The sequence below is a fragment of the Heptranchias perlo genome, chromosome 34, assembly GCF_035084215.1.
Source record: "Heptranchias perlo isolate sHepPer1 chromosome 34, sHepPer1.hap1, whole genome shotgun sequence".
Taxonomy (NCBI): Eukaryota; Metazoa; Chordata; class Chondrichthyes; order Hexanchiformes; family Hexanchidae; genus Heptranchias; species Heptranchias perlo.
The window spans coordinates 2,864,005-2,889,071 of record NC_090358.1 but is presented as its reverse complement, the minus strand read 5'-3'; the positions used below and the strand labels follow the sequence as shown (position 1 = coordinate 2,889,071).

Below are 25,067 nucleotides of genomic sequence, written 5' to 3'. Positions count from 1 at the left end.
TCCAACCTCCCGCCCCCCCCCCCCATTCCCCACCGGCCCCTCCTCAGGTGATCGCAAGCAGTCCAGGAGATTTCATGGACCAAGTGTTATCTATAAAGACACTTACCTTCTATGTGATGCGATCTCTGTCCCAGTCAGGAAGTGGTCCAGCTCCCTCTTGATGGGGTGGAGAGAATCAGCCAGCCGCCATTGGATTCCAGAGGCTCACCACTCTCTGGGAAAGGAAGAGTACTTGACTCACTTGTTCTCAGAGCAAAATCAGACCGAGTCCAGGAGGTGTTTTTGCTTCTAATCCATGATTGTAAGTGTTTTGTGAGAAACACGGAGTCTGCAGGCACCAGGGAGCAAAGTTCTTGCTGTTCAAGTGGAAGCTATTTTTTTTTTTTTGTTGCTAATCTCACAGTAACGATGTCACATTTATGATCTTCAGTGTGAATGCAATGGATAAATGAGATTGATGCTCTGGGCAGTTGAGATATGCACTCACCATCACTGTCATTACCTTACTCCATAACATTACAGCACAGTATAAAAATAATAGATTTCCCAGAGTGATTTCATATCTTGGGATTCAGGTGAGAGTTAAAAATGGCTTCAGTTCCACTATAGCCATGCAAGACCATCCAATCGTCTCAATTGCCTTTCTGCCTTTTAATCAGTGCTGTGGACCTGTTATTCTCTGTAAACCATCTGAACCTCCATTCCTGCCGTATAATTGGCTTACAGTGGCTCAGTGGGTTGCACTCTAGGCTTGGAGTCAGAAGGCTGTGGGTTCAAGTCCCACTCCAGAGACCTGAGCACAAAATCTAGACTAACACTCCCAGTGCAGTCCTGAGGGAGTGCTGCACTGTCGGAGGTGCTGTCTCTCGGATGAGATGTTAAACTGAGGCCCCGTCTGCCCTCTTAGCTGGATATATAAAATCCCATGGTACTGTGTCGAAGAAGAGCAGGGGAGTTCTCCCTGGTGTCCTGGCAAATATTTATCCCTCGACCAACATCATTTAAAAAAAAACCCAGATTATCTGGTCATTACCACATTGCTGTTTGTGGAATCTTGCTGTGCACAAATTGGCTGCTGTGTTTCCTACATTACAACAGTGACTACACTTCTAAAAGTACTTCATTGGCTGTAAAGCGCTTTGGGACGTCCTGAGGTTGTGAAAGGCACGATAGGAACACAAGACGTGTTTTCTTTCTTGTTTTCTATCCAAACCGGGAAGATATCAGCTCCCAGAAGACCCTCCCTAGAAGGTCAAGCAGTGGGAAAAGATTAATTCACAGAGCGCGGCAGCTCTGGCTGATCCACTCTGCCTGACTGGGAGACGCCAGTCTGGTTGGAAAGTGCTTCCTTTGTCTAATCTTGGCAGCAGTAACTGTGACTCACTTAAGACAAGGATCAGCAGTCACACCGAGGCTCAGCTCCACTCACATGTTTGGTCCTGGTGCAGCAAGCTGTTGGAGCTTCAATAACCCTTCTTGCGTCATGAATTTTTTGTAAGCTAAGCCCTCTGGCTCACATTGGGGGTCTCGCTGTGACCATAAGGATGTCGTCGCCTTGTCATTGACAACGTTACCACTGAGCCGAGGCTCACTCCATCGATTGGATTACTGCCTCACAATTCATTCAAAGGCATCCCGTATCCTCTGTGTCATGAGCCATCCCTTCTGAACGAGCAATAATCTCTATGGTTACTACAGCAAGGTAATGCTTGCTGTTTAGAGTCGCATCTGCTTGCAAAAACAGAATTGAAGTATTCTTATGCCAACACTACCTCTGCCAACTGGGAATGGGGCACCACAGTGTAGTTCCATCCCAAGGCTTCGTTGGGATGCGCTAATGAGAAGTTGGCATTGTTGTTTGGTTACTGGGTCTTAGCAATTATTTTAATTGACTTGCAGTCTGGAAGTGTAATTGGAAAATAACGTTTGTGTTTTGGGATAACGGACAACAAGGGACACACGGAACTACTGTCCGCAACTAGTTCGGAAGTTGCTGAGTCAGAAGGTCGTGGGTTCAAGTCCCACCCCAGCACGTGATCCAGGCTGACGGTCCGGTGCAGTACTGAGGGGGTGCTGCATTGTTGGAGGTGCCGTCTTTTAATCTGCCTGTTGCTAGCGGTGCAAGTGAATGTTAAAGGAACCCAGGGTAGAATTTCCACGGAGGCTGCCCGTTCTCCATCCCTAACTCTGGCGGGAGGTCGGCGACGGTCCCGGGGGAAACGGCGGGAGGTCGGCGACGATCCCGGGGAAACGGCGGGAGGTCGGCGACGATCCCGGGGAAACGGCGGGAGATCGGGGAAAACTCCTGCGGAAATTATTGGCGCCCAGGACGTTACTCAAAGAGGAGGAGGGAGATCTCCTGCTCAACATTCCTCCCTCAACCAACTCCACTAAAAACAGATTAATTGGCCGTACATCCCATTGCTATTTGTGGGATCTTGCTATGTGCAAAATGGCTGTGGTGTTTACCTACATAGCAATAGTTACCGCACTTTAAAAAGGCAGTGAGCCTTCCCTGCTGGCCGGATATATTGTCGACGTAGACCACACATGTTGGTGACTCTGGTCACGCATATCGGCGACATAGGTCACACGTAGCAGCGATGCCGATCACACGTATCAGTGTCTCAGGCCACACGTAGGGATTCCTCGTGCATTGGGTGTGATGGCCTGAGATATCAGCACTGGCTTTCCCCTTCGCCATTAAGCCGACTGTATTTACCACAATCCCGATTCTGAACCTTGTTTCTTTGTCAATTTAACTACAAAATGGAGGCTGAGATAAGTGTAAAACGGGGCGGCCGATTCGCTATTGCCGGTTTCGCACTCCGGCCCCCCACGCCAGTCCCACCCCCATGATCTCGGGTCTAGTGCCTTATAACCACTGCAGTGACAGCGAGTTCAGGCAGCTTTACGTGCAGCTTACACAAACCAGAAACCAAGGGCATAAAAGCACCTAAATCACTGTGGTTTCTGGACTTCTCCCAAGTTCTGGTACAGGGTTATGGGGCACTAAGTGCATCTCAGACCCCTGTTCAAAATGCAAAGTGCTCGCTGTCACAGACCGTGAAGCTGGAGCGTAAAACCCAAAACTCCGTGAGAAACAGTTTTCAAAGAATATATTTGATAATTGATTTCATTCCCAGTTCAGTTGGATTTTCCATCTTGTTTTACTGAACTGAGTGTGAGTCTGTGAGATTAATCACCGTCAAACCATCTTACATAGAGTTCCATCGAGACAACAGCACAGAAACAGGCCATTCGGCCCAACTGGTCCATGCTGGCATTTATGCTTCACGTGAGCCTCCACCCACCCCTCTTCATCTCACCCGATCAGCAAAACCTTCTCTTCCTTTCTCCCTCATGTGTTTATCTGGCTTCCTCTTAAATTAATCTTCTGAGAACATCTCTGATTAAACTCACTTAATGACTGTGTCTACTTTGTAGCTTTTAAAATACACAAACCTTTTCATTTTAAACAGACTACAAAATTGTAGTGATAAATCTCAGCGTATAATGCAGGCCCACACTTGCCAAAACCATTGTAATAAATTATGAAAATGATACTTAAGCAATAATGGACACCAGGGAGCACAGCAGTTTGTAACTGAGGAGAATCGACAGCCCTTCGAATGCAGGTTGAGTTTGTTAATCAAGTTTCCTTTCCTCATAAACTGCCTTCTCAGGGGCAGGATATTACTACGTTAAAGGGGACCCAGCAATCAGTCAGATTCTAGATGTTGTAATGGAGACTGATCGAACGTATTATGGACTGTACAGGACTCTGTATTCCTGATATCGGACTGAAGTGGAGGGCACCCATTACACAATCCCCACGAGCCCGTTCCCCCATTCAGTTAGATCGTGGCTGATCTGTACCCCGACTCCATTTTCCCCGCCGTTGCTCCATATCCCTCGATACCCTTTACCCAACAAAAACCTATCGATCTCAGTCTTGAAAATTTCAATTCACCCCCAGCGTCCACAGCCTTTTGGGGAAAGAATTCAACATTTAAATGTTCTTGAAGTGATTCCTGATTTCACTCCTGAACGGCCTGGCTCTAATTTTAAGATTGTGCCCCCTCGCTCTGGATTCCCCCACTGGAGGCATTAGTTCCTTTAGAGCTGCCCTGTTGAATCCCGTAATCATTTTAAACACCTCGATTAGATCGCCCCTCAACCTTCTAAACTCAAGGAAATACAAGCCAAGTTTATGCAGCCTGTCCTCATTATTTAACCCTTTTAGCCCCGGGTATCATTCTGGTGAATCTGCGCTGCACCCCCTCCAAGGCCAATATATCCTTCCCGAGGGTGCGGGGCCCAGAACTGAAGGCAGTCTCTCCAGGTGGGGTCTGACCAAGGCTCTGTACAACTGAAGGATAACTTTGGACTGACTTTTGTATTCCAATCCCCTTGAGATAAAGGCCAATGTTCCATTAGCCTTTTTGATTACTCTTTTGTATCTGTGCACTAGATTTCAGTGATTTCTGTACCTGGACACCCAAATCCCTTTGCTCCTCCGCAGTTTCCAACTTCTCACCAGTAAGAAAATATTCCGATTTTCTTGGTACATAATATCTTTTTGTTGTCCTTGTGTAGAGTCACTTCACACCGAGTAAGATAAATCCACAAGCAAGTCTGAATTTTCTTCCATTTTGGTATCTGTTTTATTTTAGAAAGTATAAACGGGAAACCAGTGGATTCATCAACCGTAATGAGCAAATAATTGAAAATGTACTTCAGGGTCTCTGTGTTACAGTTGGCCTCAGTTCCCCTGTGGTAGGGAGATGAACAGCATTGAGGCCTCATTCCTGATCACTATCTAGTGACTCTTGCGTGTGTGTGAGCATTGGGTGCGGACTGGATTGGGCTTGGTTGTGACCTCTCCCAATGGTGCAATAGCTGCCCTCAAAGCCCATAACATAAATGTCCAAGTGCCTATGAACACTTAAACAAAGCTATACTTGAATGGAGTTCCACAGACTAGCTTCTGGCAGTCTGAGAGGGAGAGTACAGCTCCATTAATCCTCCATCCGTTACTAATCTACACCTAAGTTTGACCCGGACTGCCTCCCACACCTTTTCCTCGTATGTTGGGTGGTGTTGCTCATCTGCCCACGCAATGACGTGTTGCGTCTGTTTGGAACTTTCTGGAGCAAACTCATCAACAGAATCTACTCCAATCATAAACTGCAGAAAAAAGTTAATTAAATAAGGAATAATAGACAGTTAGAAGTAATCAAACGATGATTAAACCAAAGGGATCGGTATCCATGAGAGAAAAGTAAGCACGGTTTATGCACATCTGCTGAACAACTTGAGATTCATTGAACGCCCCTTACTCACTTTAGCTTTCTGTTATCTGTTCATTTAAGGGGGAAGCTGGATAAACACATGAGGGAGAAAGAAATAGAAGGATATGCTGATCGGGTGAGATGAAGTCTGGAGGGAGGAGGCCCGTGTGGAGCGTGAATGCTGGCATGGACCAGTTGGGCCAAATGGCCTGTTTGTGTTGTAAATTCTATGCAATATATATATACACACACATATAATCTACATATGTATATCTTTAATGTGTGAATATGATGTATGTGTCTATTTATAATGTGTGTTTGCGTGTATATGTGTACACATATATATACAAATATACATACTTACATACATACACATATAGATACATATATGTATATATGGATGGGTAAACTTTGAAGCATGTCCCTCACACTTCAGGTGTCAAATTTAGCCACGTGCAAGTTTTTTACGTCACGTTTAGAAAAAGTATAAACTTCCCCAGCGACAGAGAGTAGCTTCTTTGTGACCTCAGGATGTACCTAAGAGCAGTTAGCCTTGAATTGACCTCAGGATGTGCTTATTTACAGCATCAAGACCTCGAAGGGACAGGCCGAACCTCTTTAATGGCGGCAGAATAATACATTGTGCGTTAGCGAGTGTAACGCTCCTGTCCTTGTAAGACAGCAAGTAACTGGAGGCCCGCGGGTATATTGCACTGTGCACCAGGGGCTCAGTAAAATGAGAGCTGCCCTGATGGATAGTTAAAGCTGGAAGTGGAATGACATTGATTGAAGAGTGTGCGATAGGGTCGCCAACTCTGGTTGGATGTATTCCTGGAGGTTTCATCACATGACCTCCTGCCTCCAACCGCCCTCCCCCAGTCAAACAGCCTTTTTTTGTTACCCCCACCTCCAGTATTTTTGTAACTAATAGACAAAAGTGTTCAAAGAAAATGAAAAAAAAACCCACGCGATTTCTTTTTAATGCCCCAGTGATTTTTCTCCTGGGTTTTTTTGCTGGCAGCAGTGCCCTGGAGATTAGTCTTTAATTCCTGGAGACTCCAGGACAATCCTGGAGGGTTGGCAACCCCTGGGTGTGTGAGCTGTCAGTGCGGAATGGTAATTTCTGGCTCACAGAAGGATAATATCGAACATCTTAAGGCTGAAGAATTGCTGTGCTTTGAATAAGCAGGCTGGGGCACAAAGGTTAAACAAGACGCTCTAGATTGATCTCCTTGTCCAACTTGCAAGTTAAGGACAGCTGGCGTAACAAATTAAACGTCCTTTGTGATTCTCGTTGTATAAATATTCATTCAGGTCGCTGCACAGCTGCCTCCAACCCATAACTCGATCTCCATTTTCGATTTTTTTTTTCTACCAGTTCTCTTTCTCCGTTTTGTTTGCTTAACGCACGCCCTCTGAAGGTGGTACATTGTGGTGGGTGATGGGTCCAGGTGCCACTTAGGGGTCGCCAACCCTCCAGGATTGTCCTGGAATCTCCAGGAATTAAAGATTAATCTCCCGGACACTGGTGCAAGCAAAAACCCGGGGAGAGAAATCATAGGGACGTGAAATAAAATTGTGCATTTTTTTCATTTTCTCTGAACACTTTTGTTTATTAGTTTTAAAAATATTGGAGATGGGGGAGAAAGGCTATTTGACTGGGTAGGGAGGTTGTGATGGAACCTCCAGGAATACGTCCAACCAGAGTTGGCAACCCCAGTGCCACCTTCCGATACCCCATCACAAGCAGCCGATCTTTATGGGTGAGTCTGAACAGACACAGGAACAGAAGGAGGCCATTCAGCCCCTCGAGCCTGGTCTGCCATTCAGTTAGATCATGGCTGATCTGCCCCTCAACTCCATCTACCTGCCTTGGTTCTGTATCCCCTTAATATTCTTGCCTAACAAAAATCAATCAATTTTGAAATTTTCAATTGACCCCCAGCCTCAACAGCTTTTTGGGGGAGAGAGTTCCAGATTTTCACTCCCCTTTGTGTGAAGAAGTGCTTCCTGACATCACCCCTGAACGGCCTAGCTCTAATTTTAAGGTTACGCCCCCTTGTTCTGGACTCCCCCCATCAGAGATCCTTTAATCATCTTAAATATCTCAATTAGATTACCCCTTAACCTTCTATACTGAAGAGAACTCGACATGGGTTTATGAAAGGGAAATCATGTTTGACAAACCTACTGGAGTTTTTTGAGGATATAACTGGTAGAATAGATAAGGGAGAACCAGTGGATATGGTTTATTTGGATTTTCAGAAGGCCTTTGATAAATCCCACATAAGAGGTTAGTGTACAAAATTAAAGCACATGGGATTGGGGGTAATATTAGCGAGATTTTACAACTGAGTGGCTTGCTAGGCCATTAAGAATCAAGCACATTGCTGTGGGTCTGGAGTCACATATAGGCCAGACCGGGTAAGGACGGCAGGTTTCCTTCCCTAAAGGACATTAGTGAACCAGATGGGTTTTTACGACAATCCAGTAGTTTCATGGCCACCATTACTGATACTACTATTTTAATTCCAGATTTTTTATTTAATTAATTGAATTTAAATTCCCCAGCTGCCATGGCGGGATTTGAACTCATGACTCTGGATTATTAGTCCAGGCCTCTGGATTACTAGTCCAGTAACATAACCACTATGCTACCGTACCCTGGCATGGATTGAAAATTGGTTAACAGACAGGAAAGAGAGAGTAGGAATAAGTGGGTCTTTTTCAGGGTGGCAGGCAGTGACTAGTGGGGTACTGCAGGGATCAGTGCTTGGGCTCCAGCTATTCACAATATATATCAATGATTTGGAACCAAATGTAATATTTCCAAGTTTGCTGATGACACACAATTAGGTGAGATAGTGAGTTGTGAGGAGGATGCAAAGAGGCTTCAAGGCAATTTAGACAAGTTGAGTGAGTGGGCAAATACATGGCAGATGCAGTATAATGTGGATAAATGTGAAGTTATCCACTTTGGAAGGAAAAACAGAAAGGCAGAGTATTATTTAAATGGTGATAGATTGGGGAATGTTGATGTACAAAGGGACCTGGGTGTCCTTGTACACCAGTCATTGAAAGCAAATATGCAGGTGCAGCAAGCAGTTAGGAAGGCGAATGGTATGTTGGCCTTCATTGCAAGAGGATTTGAGTATAGGAGCAAGGATGTCTTACTGCAGTTGGTGAGACCACACCTGGAGAATTGTGTGCAGTTTTGGTCTCCTTACCTAAGAAAGGATATACTTGCCATCGAGGGAGTGCAGCGATGGTTCACCAGACTGATTCCTGGGATGGCAGGACTGTCGTATGAGGAGAGATTTGGTCGACTCGGCCTGTATTCACTCGAGTTTAAAAAAATGAGAGGTGATCTCATTGAAACATAAAATTCTGACAGGGAGGATGTTTCCCCTGGCTGGGGGGGGGGTCCAGAACAAGGGGTCACAGTCTCAGGATACGGGGTAGGACATTTAGGACTGAGATGAGGAGAAATTTCTTCACTCAGAGGGTGGTGAACCTGTGGAATTCTCTACCATAGAAGGCTGTGGAGGCCAAGTCACTGAATATATTTAAGAAGGACCGAGCTAGATTTCTAGACACAAAAGGCATCAAGGGATATGGGGAGAGAGCGGGAATATTGTATTGAGATAGAGGATCAGCCATGATCATATTAAGTGGCGGAGCAGGCTCGAAGGGCCGAATGGCCTACTCCTGCTCCTATTTTCTGTATTTCTATAACTCAAGCCTAGTGTATGTAATCTGTCCTCATAATTTAACCCTCTAAGCCCCGATATCACTCTGGTGAATCTACACTGCATCCCCTCCAAGGCCAATATATCCTTCCTGAGGTGCGGTGCCCAGAACTGAATGCAGTGGTTGGAATGGACTGAGTTGACGATAATTGTTGTGGTTTATTATTAACTCAAAACCAATGTGATTGCATCCTTCTTTATTTTGTTGGCACGCAGAGCAGGGATCTTATGACTAAAATAATGAAACATCTTGAAATTTGAGTTGGGTTTGAACATATGTTCACAGTTTATGAGTGATGGGCTTTCCTGACCAGTTCAAACCAATCCCAGTGTCTGGGCACAAAAACACGCTGAAGGGACATAATTTATACATTTTGTACAGTCCGTAAAGAGAATGAGAAAATGACGGTCGCTATCTCTACTCTCTGTTAAATCAGGTTTTAATAGTCGTTACTGTGGAACAGACTTTTCAATGTATTGGGGAATACACTGGACTGGACTGCCCAGCTCAAGAGCTCTAATGAGTTGTTGGGTTTTTAGGAAAAGCTGCTTTACCTCCTGTGGCATTGCTCATGGATTATTCTAGAAATAAAAATGGGGAGAGATGTAAAACGGGACTGCCGATTCATCATCGCCCGTTTTACACTGTCGCGCAAAGTCAAAATCTACCCCAGGGAGAGCAATTGGCCCCATTTTCTCAGTGCAGGTGGCGAGAGAAACACTAAACTCTCCTGCACTCACAGGGTTAAACCTTCTACCCGTCAAGGAACCTGTGAGAAGGCGAGAAATTATAATTATTGATGACAAGAACCATTCAAATATCAAACTGTAATGAGTATGTGCCAGTGTCACTCCACTGAGCTTTAGAGGTGTCGAGCTGAATGGAACCATAAAGGACTAAAATCCCACAGTTGTTCATTGAATCAAACAACATCAGTCTCCAAGTGTGCAGTAATTTAAGAGAGTACTCGGGACTGAAATTATCATCTTTGACATCCATTCTTCCAGAAGATATGACAAAAATAGAACGAGAGATGATGGTTAGAGGCAAAGTAATGGAACAGATTGTCATTAAGTCTGCCACCAGCAATTACCCATTTCCATTTGATTAAATGGAAACCAGTTTTAATTCTGTTCAGATTTGCCAACTGGCCATTTTCATCCTGTGCTTTGGGGAGATTTCCCACTTTGTGCTCTCGGTGGGGAACTGCGCTCGCTCCAATAGTGTATCACGGGCCGTCCATTTATTTTAGTGAATGGATATTCAGGGCGGGGTGGGGGGGTGCTCAGTTTTCCGTTAAGCGGTCCGAGGGAGTGCAGTTTCATGCCGGGGGCACAGAAGAAAATTGCCCATTTGTACTTTGTGCTCTGTTGTATTAAAGTGCAGGGGGTGACTGATTTAGACATGAGATTCAATGTCATCCTCCTCGCTGCATTATTCTCGCTGCATTGCACCAATCCCCACTGTTCCTGTGTGCTGTGCTGTACAAAGACGTCTTCCCCCCCCCCCCCAAAAGTAACTGAGTCAGATCTTGGCTGAACCGCCAGATAGAGCATTTGGGTTGAGTGGTTTATATCCAGGGCAAGGAGAGACTGTTGTCCTGTAACTGAGAGTGTGCTGTGTACAGAATAACAAACACTGACAACGAAGGGTGTATTCCAAACAGGATCAGAGTCAGGAGCGAGCAATGTGCAGGATCACAGATAGTCAGGAGTTTACTCTCACGGTCGGCCTCTCATCTTCCACCCTCCGTAAACTTGAGCTCATCCAAAACTCTGCTGCCCCGTATCCTAACTCGCACCAAGTCCGGTTCACCCATCACCCCCTGTGCTCGCTGACCTACGTTGGCTCCCAGTCCAGGAACACCTCGATTTTTAAATTCTCATCCTTGTTTTCAAATCCCTCCATGGCCCTCGCCCCCTCCCTATCTCTGTAACCTCCTCCAGCCCTACAACCCTCTGTGATCTCTGTGCTCCTCCAATTCTGGCCTCTTGTGTTTCCCCGATTTTCATCACTCCACACCATTGGCGGCCGTGCCTTCAGCTGCCTGGGCCCTAAGCTCTGGAATTCCCTCCCTAAACCTCTCCGACTATCTACCTCATTCTCCTCCTTTAAGACGCTCTAAGATTTTGGTCACCTGTCCTAATATCTCCTTATGTGGCTCGGTATCAAATTTTGCATTTTGGCATGAATAAAATCAAAGCATCAAACGGCCCAGACAGTAAATTGGATTTTATGCTCTGTACGATGGGAATGACGAGCTCAGACTATAGTGCAGTGTCTGCTGCCTGCACTGTGCTGACTTTGATAATCGCTCTTGTGAAGCGTCTTGGGACGTTTGTACTATGTTAAAGGCGCTAAATTAAAGCAAGTTGTTGTTTATATGTGCAGGATCACGGAGAGTCACAACAGAAGATGATGATGTATGATAATATCTGAGAGTGAAGCTCGAGTAATAAGCTCAGACGCACAATCCACCCCATAAAAATAATGTGAATGTTGCATTTGAGTCGAGATGCACTGAGACCACATCGTGTCTGTCAAGCTGCAGTGATACTAATTAATTTTAATGAGGCCTGTTAGGGGTGCAGAGGGCACTTCAATAACCCATTAGTTTTAGTGAGAGGCTTCGCATCGCTTTTCACGAGTTCCGCTCGGGTGACTGTCTTCGACATGCTAACCCGACATAGTCCTTCTCCGACAGCACCTCTCAAACCCGCGACCTCTACCAGCTAGAAGGACAAGGGCAGCAGGCACATGGGAACAACACCACCTGCACGTTCCCCTCCAAGTCACACACCATCCCGACTTGGAAATATATCGCCGTTCCTTCATCGTCGCTGGGTCAAAATCCTGGAACTCCCTTCCTAACAGCACTGTGGGAGAACCGTCACCACACGGACTGCAGCGGTTCAAGAAGGCGGCTCACCACCACCTTCTCAAGGGCAATTAGGGATGGGCAATAAATGCCGGCCTTGCCAGCGACGCCCACATCCCATGAACAATAAAAAAAAAGTCCTCTGTCACCATTAAGGAGTGAAATATATTTGCATTTGAGGAAAATGCAGTGTTTTTCTGTCCTTTGTTAAGCACCTTTTCTGGACCCACGATTCACCCTCCCGACAGGTCTGGCCTGGGGGAGTTAGTTTGGGGGGTGGGGGGCTGGTGGGGAGGAACGCTGTTGTTGCTTCCCCATCCCCTGTTCAGCCTCCGACTAAAATAGCGGATCGGGACCCGATCTGTGTATTTAAAGAAGGATCCTGCTGCCTTTCTGCAGCTATAAAAGAGCAGGTTAACATTGGGACACAGAGGGATCAGAGGGGGTGAGGGTCTGGCCTCATTTTAACTGCCCCCCCACCCCAACCTGGCAGAAACCAGGAGTTAAAATCAGGGCCATAGAATATGTGCATTTCTGATTTAACTCTTGAATGCTGTGAATATTTCAGTTCACGCTGCCAGCAGGCAGAAGCATCTGCTGAAGGTTATTTGTCTTCACCTGAAATGCTGCTGACGTTTAGTCCGTGTGCCATAAATTCCAGGGACACGGTGAAAGTCAGCACAACACTGGCAGCAGACACTGCACTGCACTATAGTCTGAGCTCATCATTCCCGTCGTACAGAGCATAAAATCAATTTACTGTCCGGGCCGATTGATGCTTTGATTTTATACAAGTTGACCTGAGAGAAGCTGCTGTGGAGGAGGGAGTGGAGGATACTACACAGTGGGAAAGGTGAGATACAATGATTACTGCTCTCCAGATCTATAATATTGATAATATTCAAACTTCTATCACATTAGAATTTACGTACCACCTATACAATGGAAGATATTCCACCTGCTATTATGGAGAGAAGAAAGAACTTGCATTTATATAGCGCCTTTCATGACCTCGTGACCTCCCAGCACTTTATAGCCAACAAAGTGTAGTCACTGTTGTAATGTAGGAAACACAGCAGCCAATTTGCGCACAGCAAGATCCCACAAACAGCAGTGTGATAATGACCGGATAATCTGTTTTAACGATGTTGGTTGACGGTTAAATATTGGTCAGGACACCGGGGAGAACTCCCTGCACTTCTTCAAATAGCGGCCGTGGGATCTTTTCTGTCCACCTGAGAGGGGCAGCCTGGTCCTCAGTTTAACGTCTCATCCAAAAGGCGGCACCTCCGACAGAGCTGCACTCCCTCAGTACTGGCACTGGGACTTTGAACCCGTGACCTTCTGACTCAGAGGCGAGAGTGTGACCCACTGACCCACGGCTAACACCTAATATCCTTGATGTGGAGATGCCGGTGATGGACTGGGGTGGACAAATGTAAAGAATCTTACAACACCAGGTGATAGTCCAACAATTTTATTTGAAAATCACAAGCTTTTGGAGATTATCTCCTTCGTCAGATGAGTGTGGGATTCCTTGAACGTTTCGCATTTATAGTCAGAGAACAATACCTGGTGATTACAGATAATCTTTCCAATTGCCCGTTGTCAAGGCAATCAAAGTGTTCAGACAGAGAGGTGTTACCTACAGGACCACCAAATATACAAACGGCCAGAACACAAGACAGAGAGAGAGAGAGAGAGAGAGGGAGAAACATCCGAAAGGAAGAGAAAGACAGAGAATGACCCGTTGTTTTAAAAACAGATAACCTTTATTCGCTGGTGGGGTTACGTGTAGCGTGACATGAACCCAAGATCCCGGTTGAGGCCGTCCTCATGGGTGCGGAACTTAGCTATCAATTTCTGCTCGACGATTTTGCGTTGTCGTGTGTCTCGAAGGCCGCCTTGGAGAACGCTTACCCGAAGATCGGTGGCTGAATGTCCTTGACTGCTGAAGTGTTCCCCGACTGGGAGGGAACCCTCCTGTCTGGCGATTGTTGCGCGGTGTCCGTTCGTCCGTTGTCGCAGTGTCTGCCTAACATCCTGCTCGATAGACCAATAAAATTTAGATGTTATAGATGGAGCTAAGAAATTTTAGATGGGCGGTGAGCTGGACTCCCAGGATTCCATAACCTTCTGAATCTGAAGTGAGATTCCTGCCACTGACCCAGTGACCTGGGATTCCAAAAACACTCACACGCTCTGCTCTTCATCTCACCATTTTACCGACAAATGCATATAAATGTTAAAGTTCACATACATACCGTGCGAATATGGGTATTGAGATCACACACAAGGATGGTGTCTATTACTCATTTTTTATTTACGAATCAGAAATGCAATTAACAACATCTGGATTCCCAATTAGCCACATGCGGCTTGTGGCTGACGTATTGTATAACACTACATCAACCCAACCCGCTAGGCGGATAAAGGCTGATACCGCTCAGTGAGATTTCACTGCCGGTGATTCAGAGCCTTGAGGCTATACTTGGAATATGGACAGAATGTAAACTGATAGACTTGAACCAATCACATGCCAAACGGATAAGGAAGAGGTGTCATGACTGGCCTAATATCTCCTTATGCGGCTCAATGTCAGATTTTGTTCAGTAACGCTCCTGTGAAATGCCTTGGGACACTTTTACTATGTTAAAGGCTCTATATAAATGCAAGCTGTTGTCGAGATACACCCAGCTTTCCAGAACCTTAAAGCCCAGACCTCTCCCTAATTAAGGTATATTTGTAGCAACTCCCATTCGGGTCCAGCTTCTTTCTCCAAATCAGTAGAATGATTGTGTGCACAAGCACAAAGGTTGTTAGAATCAGTGAAGGTTTATATTTTCATCGCTCCCACCATTGGCGGCCGTGCCTTCAGCTGCCTGGGCCCCAAGCTCTGGAATTCCCTCCCTAAACCTCTCCATCTCTCTCTCCTCCTTTAAGCTGCTCCTTAAAACCTCCCTCTTTGGCCAAGCTTTTGGTCACCTGTCCTAATATCTCCTTATGTGGCCCGGTGTCAAATATTTTGTTTGATAATCGCTCCTGTGAAGCACCTTGGGATGTTCTTACTATGTTAAAGGTGCTATATAAATGCAAGCTGCTGCTGGTGTCTGGATTAGACTGTTGTGGACAGACGTGCAGCAGAAGCTCGACTGTACCCACCTTCACATCAAGGATTTTAAATCTCCTGAGAATTTGGTTTGATTAAGAGACTGGGTTATCATAAATTTGATAAGTTTTATCTATCCTGAAATTGAGATTGACGATTCATGCTGAATGTATTACCATGGAAACGACTGCTGTCTGTCGATGGTTTATTAGCCCAATCAGCACCTCTGATGCGTAGAGAGAGAAGGAACATTCGGCATAACTCTCGGGGGGGGGGGGCCCTGCTGCGTTTGCTGCCCGCTGTCCTGGACTGCCTATTTTTACCCTCAGTTCATAGCCATGTGGATGTCTGCGTGCGTTCTGCAAGTTACCATGAGCCTGGTATTGAAGCGACAGAATGAGTGCATGTCAGCAGCCCTTCAGACCAATCGACGTCTACAGAAAGCTCAAAACAACTCAACCAGTAAATGTTGTCAGTTTGGAGTAGAATCGTCCTTAACATTTATCAAACCCGAATCCAGAATTTGAGTTGATTTGTTTTGCTTCCTTTCCCTTTGGTTTCCAGTCAGATCTCATTAGTGGGGCTGCTGATGCATTGGTACATCCAACTTGTCGTCATCTTTGCCAAAGAGCTCGTGTTAGATAAGGTAAATTGTATGTAATATTACTGAGGAGGACTCTGGGGTCATTAACATTGGTCAAGTTATTCATATTGATGGTAATGAGACCCGCAGGATACTGAATAACCCTGAAGCTCAAACAGAACAAAGCAATTACTACCCTTCCCAGTCCTGTACCACATCCTTATATTTTTCTCTGGGCCAAACTCACTGTGAGGAACGAGGAAAGGCACTGCCCAGGGGCTTGGACTAAACGCTGCTCTGTACACCCCCTGCTGGTGTTTCTTCTTGTCCTGTCATTGGCCTGTGAACAACAACAACAGCTTGCATTTATATAGCGCCTTTAACGTAGTAAAACGTCCCAAGGCGCTTCACAGGAGCGATTATCAAACAAAATTTGACACCGAGCCACATGAGATATTAGGACAGGTGATCAAAAGCTTGGTCAAAGAGGTAGGTTTTAAGGAGCGTCTTAAAGGAGGAGAGAGAGGTGGCGAGGCGGAGAGGTTTAGGGAGGGAATTCCAGAACTTAGGGCTTAGGCAGCTGAAGGCACGGCCATCAATGGTGGAGCGATGAAAACCTGGGGTTACGCAAGAGGCCAGAATTGGAGGAGTGCAAAGATCTCGGAGAGTTGTAGGGCCGGAGAAGGTTACAGAGACAGGGAGGGGTCGAGGCCATCGAGGGATTTGAAAACAAGGATGAGAATTTTAAATTGCCAGATCAGGAGCCAATGTAGGTCAGCGAGCACAAGGGTGATGGGTGAACGGGTACTTAGTGCGAGTTAGGATATGGGCAGATATTTGGTCTGCTTTGACTAAATCGCCAGTAGCAAAACTCAAGATCACTAGATGAGGACGGCCAATCTGGCCATCTCAGCTCATTTATCCAGTAAAACCAGACAGTCTTCCCATCACAGTATCTGTTTATTTCCAAATGATTCCAAATGTAGTCCTGGATGAGGCCAGGCAACTTAGCATTGATGTGGAGTCAAATGTGGGATTTTCAAAGATGTATCTGTATGAGTTAGTACCACATTGGGTGGTGCCTTTACATACTGGACCATTGGATTACAAACTCTTATTGCAAATGATAAGAGTTGGTAAATTGATGTTTTCTGGCTATTAAATACACAAAAGGGACAGGAAGGACAAGGGAACATGGGAACAACACCACCTGCACGTTCCCCTCCAAGTCACACACCATCCCGACTTGGAAATATATCGCCGTTCCTTCATCGTCGCTGGGTCAAAATCCTGGAACTCCCTTCCTAACAGCACTGTGGGAGAACCTTCACCACACGGACTGCAGCGGTTCAAGAAGACGGCTCACCACCACCTTCTCAAGGGCAATTAGGGATGGGCAATAAATGCCAGCCTCGCCAGCGACGCCCACATCCCATGAACGAATTTTAAAAAACGGAAAGGGGTAAATTCTGACCCCTCCGCTTTGGAATCCTGGGAGTCCAGCTCATCCCCCATCTAAAATTTCTTAGTTCCGTCTATAATATCTAAATTCTATTGGTCTATCAAGCAGGCTATTAGTGTCAGCAATGGCTCAGTGCTCACTCTCGCCTCTGAGTCAGAAGGTCACGGGTTCAATTCCCACTCCACAAGACTTGAGAACAAAATCCTGACACTACCAGTGCGGTACTGAGGGAGTGCCGAACTTTCGGAGGTGCTGCCTTTCGGATGAGATGTTAAACCAAGGCCCCCGTCTGCCCTCTTAGGTGGATGTGAAAGATCCCATGGCACTATTTCAAAAAAGAGCAGGGGAGTCCTGGTCAATCCCTCAACCAAAAACACTAAATCAAAAGCAAAATACTGGAAATCTGAAATAAAAACAGAAAATACTGGAAAAGCTCAGTGAGTGAAGCACATTTCAAATATTAACTCTGTTTCTTTCTCCACAGACGCTGCCTCACCTGCTGAGCTTTTCCAGCATTTTCTGTTTTTATTTCAGATAAAAAAACATGATCTGGTCTCTATCACATTGCTGTTTGTGGGATCTTGCTGTGCGCAAATTGGCTGCTGCATTTCTTACATTATAACAGTGGCTGCACTTCAAAAGTACTTTATTGGCTGTTAAACACTTTGGGATGTTCTGAAGTTGTGAAAGATGCTATATAAATGCAAGTTCTTTCTTTTACATTTAATAGGTTTGTTTGAAATTCCTTTTTTACTTTAACGGAGGAGTTAACCTATTTAAATAAGGAAAGAATTTGCCTTCCATGACCTCAGAACATCCCAAAGTGCACTACTGCCAATGAAATACTTTTTGAAGTGTAGTCATTGATTGTAATGTTGGAAACATGGCAGCCAATTTGCACACAGCAAGATCCCACAACAGTAATGACCAAATAATGTGTTTTTAATGATGTTGGTTGAGGGATATATATCAGCCAGGATGTCGGGAGAACTGCCCTGCTCTTCGAATAGTGCCATGGGATCTTTTACATCTACCTGAGGGGCCTCGGTTTAACATCTCATCTGACAGAGCGGCACTCCCTCAGTACTGTACTGGGAGCGTCAGCCTGGATTTTGTCCTCAAGTCTCTGGAGTGGGACTTGAACTCAGAGGCGAGAGTGTTACCCACTGAGCCAATGGCTGACACTTGGCTATTATTGTATTGTCCTCCAGAGGAAATAAACGAGTTAAGGTCAGGCTTAAAATATTGGGAGGAACAATGTCACAGGAGCGTGTTAAGCATTTGGTATTATTGCCAACAATTAATCCACAGCTTATATTTTTTAATGGTGCATAAAATCCATTGATTTCATTAGATGATTTGTCCAATTAATGGAAACAGTGATTTTAGTCCCTACCTTTTATTTGTGGGGAAGTGGAGGAATAAATGCTTGATCCACTTCGGCCAATAATCTTACTGGGATTCACACCCGGAACCCAATGACTTTGCCTGATGCCAGTTCCACACAAAACTCCAGTTTCCTTCACCACAGCAGTCACCAGTCGGGTGGGCCCCTACCCCTAATTAATTTGGACCTTGTGTAAAATGTGTTGAAGTTGGAAATCATTACAATGTGACAGGACTGAACAATTCTTTAAAAATGAAAGGTTTTCGTTGCGTCCTTTAACTTTTAAGAACTTTTAAGAAAGGTAAAGGGCGAGATAGGCTATTTAGTTTGTTCCTCTGGAATTCTGTCTCCCACTCTGCCATCTCGCTATCTATGACTGTCCCTAGACTTTCCTATTTTCTGTTTTTAGGTGTGTACCTAATGGATTCATTGATTGATTGATTAAGTCGGATAAAGCTGGCAGTATGTTGGATATAGTGACATTGTTTTTTTAAAGTACCTTCTCCCTAGCTTCCCCCAACCACATCTTGGTCGGGTGTGAAAATAAACATGGAACCTGATTACCATTGCCTCAAATTAGAAAATGAAACCTTCTGAACTGATAGATTCAATTACTGGTAAATTAAACTCATTTATCTTGTTATCTTCAGATCATAGCCACTGCTCCCATGTTTTTGGACAGCGGGTGCTGGTAATGGTTCTGCTGTTGCCATTTACAGCTCCTCTAGACCCGTCTTTTGTTTCTTTACTTGTCCCATTACCACCCTCCTCGCCTCACACCATCATCCCTTTTGCTATTTAATCACTCCTGCTCTCCACCCTATCACAGACCTTCTCTTTTGTTCTTTCCTCCCCTCCCTATTCCACCCCCCCACCCACCCCGCCTTGCCTGGCTCTACACTTACTTAAAAACTGTTAAATAAGTAGAAACAGGAGTAGGCCATTCGGCCCCTCGAGCCTGCTCCGCCATTCAATCAGATCATGGCTGATCTTCAACCTCAACTCCACTTTCCCCGCCCGATTCCCATATCCCTCGATTCCCTTAGTGTCCAAAAATCTCTAACTTCTTCCAGTTCTGATGAAGGGTCATCGACCTGAAACGTTAACTCTTGTTTCTCTCTCCACAGACGCTACCTGACTTGCTGAGTGTTTTCCAGCATTTTCTGTTTTTATTTCAGATTTCCAGCATCCGCAGTATTTTGCTTTCATTTATCTTGTTCTTTCTTCCTTTTTTTTTTGACAGCGGGATGCTAAGGGCCACTATCTGATCGACCTCCTCGGCCATCACATGAACCTGCTGGAAAAGGATTACTTCGGAATCAGGTTTGTGGACCCTGACAAGCAGAGGGTAGGTTCTGGGAGTTGCTGTTGGGCAGTAGTATAGTATTGCCAGACTGTCATTTGTGCCCTGGCTTTTTTTCCACAGGAACTAGTCCAACTCTTCCCCTTTTATACGCTCGTACGAGAATTTGTTGAAGCATTATTGCCGCGTAGAATGGTGCCATAATCAGCAGTGATTCTCCACCTAGCTCTATCCTTCCTCATGGCTGGAGCAATCTGGTCCATGCTATTATTGTACTGTCCTCCTTAGGAACAGGAGGAGGCCATTCAGCCCCTCGACCCTGTTCCGCCATTCAGTTAGATCATGGCTGATCTGTATGTTAACTCCATCTACCTGCCTTGGTTCCGTAACCCTTAATACCCTTACCTAACAAAAAAATAATTACCAGTCTCAGTTTTGAAATTTTCAATTGACCCCCAGCCTCAACAGCTTTTTAGGGGAGAGAGTTCCAGATTTCCACTCCCCTTTGTGTGAAGAAGTCCTTCCTGACATCACCCCTGAACGGCCTGGCTCTAATTTTAAGGTTCTGCCCCCTTGTTCTGGATTCCCCCCCACCAGAGGAAATCGTTCCTCTCTATCTACCCTGTCAAATCCTTTATAGTCACCTGAATCACCTCAATTAGATCACCTCCACTGTTAAAATAATAGGCGAGCAATGGAAAGTAAAAGTGGAAGAGGTGATACTTTACGGAGAAGCCAGCCCACATTCGAAGAGGCAGCCTGTTCTCTCTTGTATGCACAAACACCATTGTTGTGCTCAACGAGCCTTATTCCTAAACTGACTGCATGTAAGGCTGAAGAAAAGGCTGTGTCTTCAAAGGGAATAGTCCTGATATTGGGCCAGGTTTTGCTGGAGTGGGAGATCTCACGGTGTGCCCTGTTAGACTTGTTCGTGCACATTTAGGTTTTAAAAGGTTTTTGCCTACAAACTTGCTGGAAGCGCGAGCTGATAACGGGCGAGGGCAACGGGGCATCTGAGACCTCGGTGAACAACGGAACAAACAGTCTATCTCCTTACACAATGAGATTAAAGAATTGAGAAATAAACAGAGGAAGGACTGAGAAGGAGGGCGAATTCAAGTCAAATCAGGCACAGAAAGAGAAATGAAGAGAGGGAAAGAAAAATTGGATTAAGAGAGAGAGAAAAAAAAAGAGACAGAAAGGAAAAGTAAGAAATTTTTTTTTAATTAAAAGTTTGACATTTTTAAAATCTCCTAAAACAATTCACAATCTGAAGGAATGAGACTCCACATATTTAATTGTTCACTTTCTGGGCAAGAGAGGTTGATTGGCCGTCATTAACAATTATCACGTTGCTAAAAGGGTACTTACACTGTTAATTACTAGACTTAACTTCCTGTGGCGAGTTTAATGGGCAATTAATGTGCAAATGCAGCAACTTCATGAAAATCACGGGGAGGTTAAGGGAGTTTTCACAAAGCTAACGGCAGAGCGGCGCATCTCAGCCAGCAACTTGTGACGATTCGCAGTTCACGGGCGATCCATTCCTCACCACAACTAGCTGACCAATTTGTGCATTTAATGACGGCGTGCGTCGTTCAGACGCTGTTATTTTTTTCAGCAAAATCTGGCCCATTATGTGTAATAACAGTGTTTCATTGTGGTCGTGATACAGTCCGCTCTAGTGCCATAAAATCTGGTTTTATATGTCGCAACTTCAAGTCAATCTGTGAGGCTTTTCAAAGTGAGTTACGGGAGTTTTGAGTTGACATTAAGTGTTTGCTTGAAGCGTGAACAGGGAGTAGAAATTCTTCAATTGGATTATCTTTTAATAAAACAGTGGCTACAAACGGAAATAGTGACGTCTACACAAGTGTGAGCGATTGATTTTATGGTACGATGGGCAAATTGTAAACGTATGTTTTCTGTGCCAATGTTTGCAAAGCAGGGAGCAGCTTGTTGTTTGCTTTTATGATGATTAATAGACCCATTTTCTCCCCATTTCTTTAGTCAGACAGCAAGGGCCATGCCGGTGACCTGCTCCATCTTCTAGTGCCGCTGTACGGCCGCAGAAAGTGGGGGGTTGACGGCAGGTTTTACCCCATCCTCCCTCTGACTCACCATCTGCAATTGAGAACTCGGTGTGTGGAAAAGTTGGGGGACATAAGCCAGTGTCATGGTGCTGTGAATTGGCATTCCATTGTACCACGTTACGGAGCTACCTTCATACACCCACTACCGTCAAAATGTAATAACCGGTAGCTTCTCATTAAAACTGTAATGCTGACAAAACAAATGTTTTATTCAGCATCAATGGAACATTAATTCACTAGAGAAGCTGGGAGTGTTCTTACAACAACTTGCATTTATATAGACCCTTTTACGTCGTAAATAAAAGCTTGATCAAAGAGGTAGGTTTTAAGGAGCGTCTTACAGGAGGAGCGAGGCAGAGAGGTTTAGGGAGGGAATTCCAGAGCTTAGGGCCCAGGGCAGCTGAAGGCACGGCCGCCAATGGTGGAGCGATTAAAATTGGGGATGCTTAAGAGGTCAGAATTGGAGGGGCGCAGAGATCTCGGAGGGTTGTAGGGCTGGAGGAGGTTACAGAGATAGGGAGGGGCGAGGCCCTGGAGGGATTTTCAAAACAAGGTTGAGAATTTTAAAATCGAGGCTTTGCCGGACAGGACGACTACGTAGGTCAGTGAGCACAGGGGCCTATCACCAGAAACAGGCGGGCAGTAAGGCTACCGACCCCCATTTTGACCCTGTTTACTGCCCCGTTAACGCCAGCAAAAAACAAGTTAAAATTCAACCCCATAGGGTTTAAAACCCCCACCATCATTTGAATTCAGTTTTTTAAAAATCTGGTATCAGTAAAAGTGACCATGAAACTGTCGGATTGTCATAAAATCCCAACCGGTTCACTGATGTCCCTTTCGGGAAGGAAACCTGCCCGTCCTTACCCGGTCTGGCCTATAAGTGACTCCAGTCTCAGACCCAATGTGGTTGACTCTTAGCTGCCCTTTGAAGTGGCCTAGCAAACCACTCCGTTATATCACCACCTTCTCAGGGCAACTAGGAATGGGCAATAAATGTCAGCCCTGCCAGTGACGGCCACATCCCCACAAATAAATTAAAAAAAATTATTATAAGACCGACCGTCGTAACGGAGAAAGTTATATAAAGAATTTGGACTTTTATAGTCTCAGGATGTCCCCGAGTGCTTCACGGCCAATGGATTGAATGAAGTGTAGTCACTCTTGCTCTGTAGGCAAACTCAGCAACCAATTAGTGCACAGCAAGATCCCACATACAGCAAATTAATAAATGACCAGTTGATCCTTTTTGGTAATGTTGGTTGAGGGATAAATATCAGTTAGGAAACTCCCCTGCTCTTATTCAAATAGTGCTACGGGAGATTTTGCATCCACCAGAGGGCAGACGGGGGCCTCGGCTTAACATCTCACCTGAAAGACGGCACCTCCGATAGTGCAGCACTCCCTCAGTACTGCACCGGGAGCGTCAGCCTAATTAATGTGGGAATTTTACCCGTGACTTTCTGATTCAGAGGCGAGAGCGTCACCACTGAGCCTGTCTGGTATTTAGTTGAGTTTGAGGCAGATTATTACAAAAGAGAAAGCCTGATAATGAAGGGGGAAGTTTTTTTTAATGTTGTTACTCATTAAGTGTGAGGCAGTGTGCTCCACCCTAATGTATCATGTTCGAAATATGGGCATGTCATTTAAAACAGACTGATTTAGTCTGTCCCTGACTGTCCTCGAAGTCATGCTGTTTGACCTGACGTTATAGCATCGTCATAAAGCAAATGCTTAAGACAGGTTAAAGATGTGCATTTGTTTGAAGGAATGCTTAAAGAGGGTGTGTCGGTGAATGGCATGACGTAGCTACGACAGAGTCAGGGATTCAGCGAATAACATAGTCTTTCTCATCAGGTTTAAAGCAATGGAAAGGAATTCACAAATGCTGCAAAAACGAGAATCAGTTTTTCATGGCCATTTGAGTGCAGAATATTTGAGACATTTTAGAAACGAAGGTTGAAGTCAAATGGGCTTCTTTATCGGGCCCTACGCTGTAATCCGATTCAGGCTAATCACACCTAACGAGGGGATTGGGGACGGAGACCCTCCCTCCTCCCAGTTATGTGAACTCTCACCACAGTCTCCGGGGGAAGTGGGTGCACGGACTCCTGTTTGTGGGATCGCACTTCGAATATTCCCCAAACACCACGGAAAACAGCAAATCAAACCCGAAAATACTGGGAACAGACCAGGCAGCAACTGTGGAGAGAGAAACTGAGTAAACGAGCGGGGTGGGGACAGAGTGTGTGGGGGGGGGTGGGGACGGAGTGTGTGTGGGGGGGGTGGGGACGGAGTGTGTGTGGGGAGGGGTGGGGACGGAGTGTGTGTGGGAGGGGTGGGGACGGAGTGTGTGTGGGGGGGGTGGAGACGGAGTGTGTGGGGGGGGGTGGGGACGGAGTGTGTGTGGGGGGGGTGGAGACGGAGTGTGTGGGGGGGTGGAGACGGAGTGTGTGGGGGGGGGGTGGGGACGGAGTGTGTGCTGGGGGGGGGTGGGGACGGAGTGTGTGCGGGGGGGGGTGGGGACGGAGTGTGTGCGGGGAGGGGTGGGGGACGGAGTGTGTGTGGGGAGGTGTGGGGACGGAGTGTGTGTGGGGGGGGTGGAGACGGAGTGTGTGTGGGGGGGTGGAGACGGAGTGTGTGGGGGGGGGTGGGACGGAGTGTGTGCTGGGGGGGGGGGTGGGGACGGAGTGTGTGCGGGGGGGGGTGGGGACGGAGTGTGTGCGGGGGGGGGGTGGGGACGGAGTGTGTGTGGGGGGGGGTGGGGACGGAATGTGTGCGGGGGGGGGGGTGGGGACGGAGTGTGTGCGGGGGGGGGTGGGGACGGAGGTGTGTGCGGGGGGGGGGTGGGGACGGAGTGTGTGCTGGGGAGGGTGGGGACGGAGTGTGTGCGGGGGGGGTGGGGACGGAGTGTGTGTGGGGAGGGGTGGGGACGGAGTGTGTGTGGGGGGGGGTGGGGACGGGAGTGTGTGGGGGGGGGTGGGGACGGAATGTGTGCGGGGGGGGGGTGGGGACGGAGTGTGTGCGGGGGGGGGTGGGGACGGAGTGTGTGCGGGGGGGGGTGGGGACGGAGTGTGTGCGGGGGGGGGTGGGGACGGAGTGTGTGGGGGGGGAGGGGATGGAGTGTGTGGGGGGGGGGTGGGGACGGAGTGTGTGCGGGGGGGGGTGGGGGACGGAGTGTGTGCGGGGAGGGGTGGGGACGGAGTGA

At 46.4% G+C, this 25,067-nt stretch overlaps 1 protein-coding gene across 3 annotated transcripts in view; it reads left to right on the top strand.

The window, feature by feature from the left end:
• Positions 1–25,067, top strand: part of LOC137301706 (novel FERM domain containing protein) — a 187,086-nt gene that overhangs the window by 81,111 nt on the left and 80,908 nt on the right. For 2 of the 3 annotated variants that reach the window (XM_067971285.1, XM_067971284.1), the window contains exon 2: positions 19,707–19,811. In XM_067971285.1, the coding sequence (XP_067827386.1) occupies positions 19,707–19,811 (105 nt within the window). Of the gene's footprint in view, positions 1–19,703; positions 19,812–25,067 lie in introns of those variants that run through there. The other variant, XM_067971286.1, reaches the window with a different exon arrangement.